Consider the following 10,363-nt stretch of genomic DNA (forward strand, 5'->3'; position numbering starts at 1 on the left):
CCCCCCCCCCCTTTGGGGCAGAAGGGGGCATGTGAGGTCCAGTAAGGGAAATAGAGGAAAATTATAATCTTTCTTCTTTTTGTGTTGCGTTTTGTGTTTCTGTGAAAAGCTGGCGTCGGTGGCGGTGGCGTCCGCACAGAGGTTTTCGTGCGATAACTTGAGTTTCCTTGGGCCGATCAAACTCAAACTTCATGCAGTGCTTCCTTACCAAAAGTGCTTGCTTGGGATTGCTTTTCAGGTCCGAAGGTCAAAGGTCAAGGTCACTGTTACTATCAATAGAAAATCTGTTTTCGTGTGATAACTTGAGTTTCCTTAGGCCGATCAAACTCAAACTTCATGCAGTGCTTCCTTACCAAAAATGCTTGCTTGGGATTGCTTTTCAGGTCCGAAGGTGAAAGGTCAAGGTCACTTACTATAAATAGAAAATCTGTTTTCATGCGATAACTTGAATTTCCTTAGGTCGATCAAACTCAAACTTCATGCAGTGCTTCCTTACCAAAAGTGCTTGCTTGGGATTGCTTTTCAGGTCCGGAGGTCAAAGGTCAAGGTCACGGTTACTATCAATAGAAAATCTGTTTTCGTGTGATAACTTGAGTTTCCTTGGGCCGATCAATCTCAAACTTCATGCAGTGCTAAGCACAATCTCCCAGCTTCCTGCGCAGGCGACATATCTACTTCCGTGCAATTTTTGTTTCTAATGAAGGGTTTTTAATCAATTTTCTTCTAAAGCATCTTTGGGAAAAGTTTTCAACAGAGTATGTGCCCCACCCCCATAACCCCTCCTCAGCCCCTGGAGGGTATATATGTACCTCTTTGGGACATAACATGGAAACTCATTGTTTTGGTGTCTTAGGCAGCAAAACAGATTTACAAGTATACATAGTTCTTCTTGCAACTTTGCTTCTTGCTTCTTGTACTCCTTTGATAAACCTGTATAGTTTCAGCAGGTTTTTAATTGAAAATGAAATACCAGGTGAGCTATTAAGGCCCCTGGGCCTCTTGTTTAGATTTTGTTGTCATTAAACAATTTTGAATGTAACTGAAAAAAATGAACTATTTCCTGATAGACAGATGATTGGACAGGGAGATTCCAATACACCCCTCCTAAACTATTCTGGAGAGGTTGAGGTTAATTGATCATGGAGTTATTAAGGGAAACCTTATTCTTTTTTGGATTGGAAGGCCCATCAGGCCTTTGACAATCATCCATAATCAACCGGCTCTATTTTCTTAATGTTGAGTGATTCATATGCCAAGCATCCAACAAAATGTTCAAAGTGATGCTCAAAACAGCCCGATATACGCCAGGAACTCCTCCTTTTTGAATTGAGATGTCATTGTATTTATTGCTGTGTAGGTAGTTGGTCATTCTTTTTGCTAGGACAGCAAGAAATATCTTGTCTTTGACATTGAGCGGCAAAATTGTCCGAAACTGATATCTTTCTTGAACTATCCCCGTTTGTAATGAAGCAACCTTCCACAGATTCTCCCTTTGCTGTAATACCTTCACATCCTCCATAGCCTCTCCGAACTGACTGTAAGCCTGGGACTTGTATACTTGTAAGGTATTCCATTGGGCTGATATGGCCTTTGCTGTAATACCTTCACATCCTCCATAGCCTCTCCGTACTGACCTTAAGCCTGGGACTTGTATACCTTATAAGGTATTCCATTGGGTTGATATGGCCTTTGCTGTAATCCCTTCACATCCTCCATAGCCTTACTGACTGTAAGCCTGGGACTTGTATACCTTATAAGGAATTCCATTGGGTTGATATGGCCTTTGCTGCTATGTCTTCACATCCTCCATAGCCTCTCCGAACTGACCGTAAGCCTGGGACTTGTATACTTATAAGGTTTTCCGTTGGGTTGATATGGCCTTTGCTGTAATGCCTTCACATCCTCCATAGCCTCTCAGTACTGACTGTAAGCCTGGGACTTGTATACTTATAAGGCATTCCATTGGGTTGATATGGCCTTTGCTGCTATGTCTTCACATCCTCCATAGCCTCTCCGGACTGACCGTAAGCCTGGGACTTGTATACTTATAGGTATTCCATTGGGTTGATATGGCCTTTTCTGTAATACCTTCACATCCTCCATAGCCTTACTGTCCGTAAACCTGGGACTTGTATACTTATAAGGTATTCTATTGGGTTGATATGGCCTTTGCTGTAATACCTGCACATCCTCCATAGCCTCTCCGTACTGACCTTAAGCCTGGGACTTTTATACCTTATAAGGTATTCCATTGGGTTGATATGGCCTTTTCTGTAATACCTTCACATCCTCCATAGCCTTACTGTCCGTAAACCTGGGACTTGTATACTTATAAGGAATTCCATTAGGTTGATATGGCCTTTGCTTTAATACCTTCACATCCTCCATAGCCTCTCCGTACTGACAGTAAGCCTGGGACTTGTATACTTATAAGGTTTACCGTTGGGTTGATATGGCCTTTGCTGTAATACCTTCACATCCTTCATAGCCTCTCCGTACTGACCGTAAGCCTCGGACTTGTATACTTATAAGGTATACCGTTGGGTTGATATGGCCTTTGCTGTAATGCCTTCACATCCTCCATAGCCTCTCAGTACTGACTGTAAGCCTGGGACTTGTATACCTTATAAGGAATTCCATTGGGTTGATATGGCCTTTGCTGTAATACCTTCACATCCTCCATAGCCTTACTGACCGTAAACCTGGGACTTGTATACTTATAAGGTATTCCATTGGGTTGATATGGCCTTTGCTGTTATGTCTTCACATCCTCCATAGCCTCTCCGTACTGACCGTAAGCCTGGGACTTGTAAGGTATTCCATTGGGTTGATATCTCCTTTGATTGTGATAACTTCGTTCACCTCTTGCCATGTTGTTTCATAGCTCCGCTCTGGTGATGCCAGCTTTCTGCACTCTCCATGATTTTCATCCCTCCTTCGATTTTTGTGCACCCTTTTCAAATGATCTACTTCCTCCAGCGTATTCCGCAGCCTTCAGATGTCTTCTTTCCAAGCCATTTGGATGTGAATAGGAATGTGTTAGAGTAAATCTTGTCCTTGCTCTTGCTAATTCTTTCCTTCTTTTCCTGCTTTCCTCTTCCTTTTTCAGGACCTTAAGCTTTCTTCTGAAATCCACCCTCAGTTCCTATAATGTTGGTTTCTCTTGTCTACTTCTTATACCTCTTTGTCAGTGTTCTCAGGTCTTTCTGATCTTCTTTTGTTTTCTGTTTTCCCTTGATGGGTTGGTGTGTCCCGGTATCTGAGCTTATCTGAGTATACACCAATAGAATCCATCTCTGATGTGAGGTATGGATAAGGTAATTCAAGGGATAAAATATTGAGCAGGAGATCCGAGGCTTTTATCCCGAGGGTTTGAATTACCTTATCCATACCTCTCATCAGGGATGGATTCTATTTCATGCTTATTACCTAAAACCTGTAAAAACAGCTGCTCTTCTAGTAAAGTTATAAAATGTCCACACATTTCTCATTTGCATATGAAGCCTGGATGGCAATTTTTTATGACGTCAGTGACCCTGACTGACCCAAAAACGTTATAAAATGACGTCATTAACAATAGCGTGACCCCGAAAGGTCACTATAATTCCCCTGTCAGTCTGTGCATGTAAGCGATACAGCCCTGTGGGTTGGCTAGAATTTTCCAGCGACGCCGGAAATACAAATATCCTGATCTAGTTGGCAAGAAATCCATATCCGATTTGATATTTTAGTATCATTGTTCATAAAATCTATGATGTGTTGCAATTTAATAACATGGATAACTTTTCCATGACAAGGTTCTATTATACTTGTTTATTTCTAGCCATCGTCATCAATCAGATCATAATTGTGAGAAGTTGGAATTGAAAGAAGATAAAACAAAAACTGCAGAACATGTCCGTCAAATCATTGGTAGGTAATTGTGTAGGATTTTCTTTTATCAAAATTTAATTTTGCATTTAAACCAGTTAGTTAAAAGCTTTGATCATATGTTACTTGGACCATACCCAAATTTCTGATACAAATACCTTGGTGTAAAGATAAATCAGGACCTTATTTGTGTTGCTCACTACCGATTCTGAAAACAGTATTAGCAACTTTGGAAGTGACTATTCCGTCTTTGCGTATTGCAGAGTTATCTTCTCTTGGAAGCAGGTATTGATTATTATGTCATTGGTTTGTGCGAGAAAATTACGTTGTTTTCTCAAAAATTAATGAGGTTACTCTCACAAACAAGTGACGTAACAATCAATACCTGCTCCCAAGAGAAGATAACTCTGCAATACGCAAAATCGGAATATCAATTAGTTAACAATATAAGAAAACTGAGCTCTCATAATATACATTCAACATCCTCTATACAGATTGATTTCCCATCCTTTTGTAATATATGCATATTTGTACCTGGTACAGATGACAACACGCTCTCTAAGATTTGTGACAATTATGTATATTTGAATGATTGATTAGAAAAAGAGAGCAAAGTTCTTATAGAATGGTTTGATCTTAATGGTATGAAAGCCAATCCAGAGAAATGTCAGGCAATATGTTTTGGCAAAAAGAATAGTAACACTATCAAATCTTTTAATATTGAAAGCCTTGAGATTATTTGTGAAGACAGTGTGAAACTTTTAGGTGTGGATATTGACTATCTTCTTAAATTTGATGTACATATATCTCGCCTTTGCAGAAATGCTGCTAAACAACTTGCTGTTTTAAAAAGACTGGGAAACAATCTTACAAAGAAAGGAAAAATTACCATTTTAAGTCTTTTATTCTATCAAATTTTAACTATTGTCCACTTGCCTGGCACTTTTGTACATTGACAAATACTCGAAAAATGGAAAAAGTTCAGGAACGAGCACTTTGTCTATTGAAAATGATTATGTTTCCCCAGTCATTGATATTCTTAGAAAACACAAACTTGATTTTTTACATGTAAAACGTATGAAAGATATGGCCTCTGAGGTTTTTAGCTCACCTGGCTTAGCTTATGCCGTGGCGCGGTGTCCGTCGTCCGTCCGTCGTCTGTCGTCCGTCGTCCGTCCGTCCGTCCGTCCGTCCGTCCGTCCTCATCCGTCAACTTTTCCTTTAAACAACTTCTTCTGAAGAACGGACAGGCCTAGAGTCATAATATTTGGCTGAAAGCTTCGTTGGTAGGAGCCCTACAAAGTTTGAAAACGAAAATGAAATTGACCTGTTTTCAAGGTCACAGGGGTCAAATATGTCAAAAACTTCAAACGACTTCTTCTAAAGAACTAAAAGGTATAGAATCTTCATATTTGGCTGATGGCTTCCTGGGATAGAGCCCAACAAAGTTTGAGAATGAAAATGACCTTGACCTTCTTTCAAGGTCACAGGGGTCAAATGTGTCAAACACTTCAAACGACTTCTTCTGAAGAACTGAAAGGTATAGAATCTTTATATTTGGCTGGTGGCTTCCTGGGATAGAGCCCAACAAAGTTTGAGAATGAAAACTAGTTTGACCTACTTTCAAGGTCACAGGGGTCATATATGTCAAAAGCTTCAAATGACTTCTTCTGAAGAACTGAAAGGTATAGAATCTTTATTTTTGATTGATGGCTTCCTTGGATAGAGCCCGACAAAGTTTGAGAATGAAAATGACCTTGACCTTCTTTCAAGGTCACAGGAGTCAAATGTGTCAGACACTTCAAACGACTTCTTCTGAAGAACTGAAAGGTATATAATCTCTATATTTGGCTTGTAGCTTCCTAGGAAAGAGCCGAACAAAGTTTGAGAATGAAAATGACCTTGACCTTCTTTTAAGGTCACATGAGGCAGATATGTCAAACACTTTAAACGACTTCTTCTGAAGAACTGGTAGTTATAAAATCTTAATATTTGGCAGGTGGCTTCCTGGGAAAGAGCCAAACAAAGTTTGCGAATGAAAATGACCTTGACCTACTTTCAAGGTCACAGCGTTCAAATATGTCAAACAGTTCAAACAGCTTCTTCTGAAGAATTAAAAGGCATAAAATTATAATATTTGGCTGGTGACTTCCCGGGATAGAGCTCACCAAAGTTTGCAAATGAAAATGACCTCAACCTACTTTAGAGGTCACAGAGGTCAACAACATTTTAATGGATTTGTTCTTGAGAACTAAAAGGAATGGATTCATAAGATTTGGCTGGTAGCTTTTTGAAATAGAGCTAACCAATTTGAGAAGGAAAATGACATTGTCCTACTGACAAGATCACAGGGAAAAATATGTCAAGCAACTTCTGAAGAAGAATAAAAAAGCATAGAATCTTATAATAATATTTTGCTGGTAGTTTCAACAGATGGAGCCAACAAAGTTTGCGAGAGAAATATTTTTAGTGCAATATAATATTTAATGAGAATATTTTGCTATTTTATAAAATCTTGTTGAGAGGAAAGATTTTTTTTACAACCTGAGACAAGATAATCTGGTAAAGATTCCAAAGGTGAACACCTCCACATATGGTAAGAGATCTTTCTGATTTGTCGCTTCCCAGGTGTGGAACAGCCTACCAAATGAACTTCAATTAGCTGAAAACTATAAGTCGTTTCGTGGGCTGCTCCGCACCTGGAACAAAAATGTCTGCTCATGTGCTATCTGCACACTCCATATAGTGTGAGTTGTCCCCCTTTGGAATCTATCTACATGTTTTATACTACAACTATTTAATTTCACTGCTGCTTGTGTTATTTGATTTAATATACTTCAGTAATATACTTATTATATAATTGATATTTATTTTAGATTTGAGCTCCATTATTTAAAAGATCATTACTTTTTTACAATATCATAATTATAGCTCTGTTTCTATTTATGACTTCATTGTCTCTTTTTAATTCACACTATATCAGTGTATATCCTGTAAATTTTTACACTTTGCTACATTAGCATATATGTACATTACACTAGTATAGTGTCTTAACTTGTCTTTTGCAACACTTGTGTGACATTCAAATGTGATATTATATGCTCTACTGTATAATTTTAGCATATCTAATTTGAATTGTTGTCCTGTTTTTATATTTATTCATAAGTACTGTGATCCTTGTTAAAAATATATATGTTTTGTCGCAAGAATAGCACTACAGTGCTAATGTTATTATGTTACATGTATATGCGACGTTAAATAAAGCTTCTTGAATCTTGGTAGATGTAATAGTCATGTTGCTATTTAATAAAACATGCTTAGAAAGAAACTTCATGTATCTATAGACAAATTTTTAACCAAAACGCTAAGATAGACAAAAATTTCACTTTATCTCAATATATTAACTAATATAAACAAATTATAGGCATTTCGATATACAAAAATACTAATTTCAAGATAAGAAATATTCCTTTTGAGGAAAATATTGTATTTGAATTATTGTAGTTATTTTTTTTTTAAAGTTCTTAATGGTTTTTGAAGTTTTATGTCCTAATTCACAGCATCAAAACCTGTCAAAGCATCACCTGCACCTTTGAAAGGAGGTAAATCAAGTAAGACGGCAGCCAAGGTGGTGTTGATGAAGCTGAAGATGCACGCTGTAGGAGACAAGGGCATTCCTCAGGATAGCAGGGTCTTCTTCCTTGTCTACCTACCCAAGGACAGCAAGCAGAAAACCAAACCTATGTTCTTCTCCAAGGTAATTGTAAATCAGATACATAGTTTGGAGGCCAAAACGTGATTCATTTTCATAAATAGAATTAAATGTCAACAAAGAATCAAATTGTCATTGAAAGTTTGGAGATACAGTATGTATGTATTGTTTTTCTGTGATGAAATAAACATATATCTATATATAAAAACGTGTTTTAAAAGAGAATAATCTTTTCCTGCAATTCCCCTTAAAAAGCCCAAATCAAAACATTTTTACTTGATTTATCACTTGAGGCTAAATGAAGACTTAAAAAAGGGTAGAATGCATACTTTTATAGTTGTATTTTACAGTGATCTGCTCTTACAAATTGGTGCCAAAATACAAAGAGGCACAAAAGAATGATTATGACAGTACCGTGACATTAAAACAATATTTGATTATGAGGATTGCTCATATGGAAAGATGAATGTTAATGTACTGATTCTGTGTATTTCAGACTTGGACAGTAGGAAGAGTTATTGACAGTGTTGCTGATTTCAATAACATTGTGAATACTAACAACACAGGCAGTAAACAGGTAAGGACCTCATTCAACTTGTTGTACATTTCACACGTGGAAAGTTTATGAATGGTCGAGTGGTTTCTGTTGATGGAAGTTGTAAATGTTCCAGGAAAAGTCAGTTTGTGATATCAGTTGTTGCCCTGTAGCTCTAAGATATGATAGATGATGATGAAATAAAGATTTTGTCTTATTCTACGATTTTTTTTAAAAATTTTGGACAATGATTAAATATGATCTTACGTCTCACACTTATATGGTTATTGTATGTTTCAGAAATTACGGATGTTCCTGCATAGCTGTGGTACATTGCTGGACACAGAGGCGTCCCTGGAACTTTGTTTACAGCAGGAAACACTGTACAACGGGAGTTCAGTCATCGTGGAGAGTGTGGCAACAGACTGTTCTCAAATAAACAATATGCATGATTATAAATCCTGACAACAAATTATCATTATTAAATCTCCATTTATTTACGCATTTTGTTTGTCACTTCATTATATCAAGAAGAAATTCATGGATTCTATCATATGGTGCACATAGGTGAATTTGATAGAGTGGTTACCACTTTGGCCTTCCACATAGATAGCAACAACATACAACTTTTGATATAGCGCCCTATCTAGCTAACATAAGCCACTCTAAAGTGCTTTACAGTAAATAGATATATAATTTTATACAGTCAATACAATTAGCGTTTTTATATTAATCAATACAATATTGAGGAATTCGCAGGAGCTGCCTTATCAGGCACTAACTACTAGTCCTCTGCCACCTGCCTAATATCTCCCTATGTGTGTATGCCTGCTTGTATGCTGGAGATGTATTGTGTTCTGTTTGTAGTGGGACCGTGCTTCCAACGGTATCATTTATAGTGCCACCTCGCTTGAATGCTACAGCACAGATACTGCAACACCCACCCCAGACCATTTTTATACTCCACCTGGGTTATTGGAATTGTGTGGGCAGGAGGGGCTCGGCACATTTACATTGTATTTATACAACCTTAATTATTTCCACTCAAGAATGGTCCACATCAAATTTTATCGAAGTTTTTTACACATTAATGTACATTTTCTATTCTATTTAAATCCGTCATCCGTCCTTAAACAATTCTTGTTATCTGTATTTCTCAAGAAGTACCAGAGGGATCTTTCTCAAATTTTATATGTAGGTTCCTGTTGGTCCTTAGCTGTGCAGGGCAACTTTTGAGACTGATCGGATAAACAACATGGTCGACAGGCAGCCATCTTGGATTTTGATAGTGAAAGTTTGTTATCGCTATTTCCTCGGGAAGCACTAGAGGCATCTTTCTCAAATTTTATATGTATGTTCCCCTTGGTCCCTAGCTGTGCAGTGCATTTTTTGAGACTGATTAGTTAAACAACATGGCCGACAGGCGGCTAGCCATCTTGGATTTTGATAGTGAAAGTTTGTTATCGCTATTTCTATGGAAAGTACCAGAGGGATCTTTCTCAAATTTTAAATGTAGGTTCCCCTTTGTCCTTAGTTGTGCAGGGCAACTTTTGAGACTGATTGGATAAACAACATGACCGACAGGCAGCCATCTTGGATTTTGATAGTGAAGGTTTGTTACCGCTATTTCTTGGAAAGTACGGGAGGGATCTTTCTCAAATTTTATATGTAGGTTCCCCTTGTTCCCTTGTTGTGCAGCAGTGCCTGAAATGGACAGTCTTCCGCTCGCCAATGGCGATTCAAGTCTTGCTCTGGCGACCAAATGTTGTCAAAAGTGAGGTAGTCACTGGCCCACCAAAAATAGTTTGATCCCAAAGTGAAAATTAATCGAGATTGGGCAGGAATCCTAATTTCACAATGTAATACCCTCATTCACCAAAGATGATTCTGACTAAGTTTGAGTAATTTTCTGCTGAAAATGGATAAAATATACCCAAAAGTGTTATTTCCCTATATAAACTGTAGTAAACTTTACCCCCTCCCCAAGGGAGAACGGATAGCTTGGGGGTCCTGAGATTAACAATTTAAAAAAAGTCCCTGATTATCTTTCTTTTTATGCACTGAAATTGAATGTAGTACCTCCGAGTCTGGAGAAGAAGATTTTTAGGTCACCTGAGCTTTAGCTCAAGTGACCTATTGCTATCCGTTTTCGTCCGTCGTCGTCCGTCGTCCGTTAACATTTTACATTTCAAACTTAAAGTCAAGTTCTGCTGGGCCGATTGAACTGAAAGTTGGTAGGAATGATC

At 37.9% G+C, this 10,363-nt stretch overlaps 1 protein-coding gene across 1 annotated transcript in view; it reads left to right on the plus strand.

The window, feature by feature from the left end:
• Positions 1–8,617, plus strand: part of LOC110463330 (AN1-type zinc finger protein 1-like) — an 11,141-nt gene extending 2,524 nt beyond the window's left edge. The window contains exons 5-8 of the mRNA XM_021517835.1: positions 3,824–3,912; positions 7,431–7,627; positions 8,079–8,159; positions 8,418–8,617. Of these exons, the coding sequence (XP_021373510.1) occupies positions 3,824–3,912; positions 7,431–7,627; positions 8,079–8,159; positions 8,418–8,582 (532 nt within the window). The 3' untranslated portion in view covers positions 8,583–8,617. The remainder of the gene's footprint in view (positions 1–3,823; positions 3,913–7,430; positions 7,628–8,078; positions 8,160–8,417) is intronic.
• The last annotated feature ends 1,746 nt before the right edge of the window (positions 8,618–10,363 follow it).

Source organism: Mizuhopecten yessoensis, unplaced genomic scaffold (assembly GCF_002113885.1).
Source record: "Mizuhopecten yessoensis strain PY_sf001 unplaced genomic scaffold, ASM211388v2 scaffold10889, whole genome shotgun sequence".
NCBI lineage: Eukaryota > Metazoa > Mollusca > Bivalvia > Pectinida > Pectinidae > Mizuhopecten > Mizuhopecten yessoensis.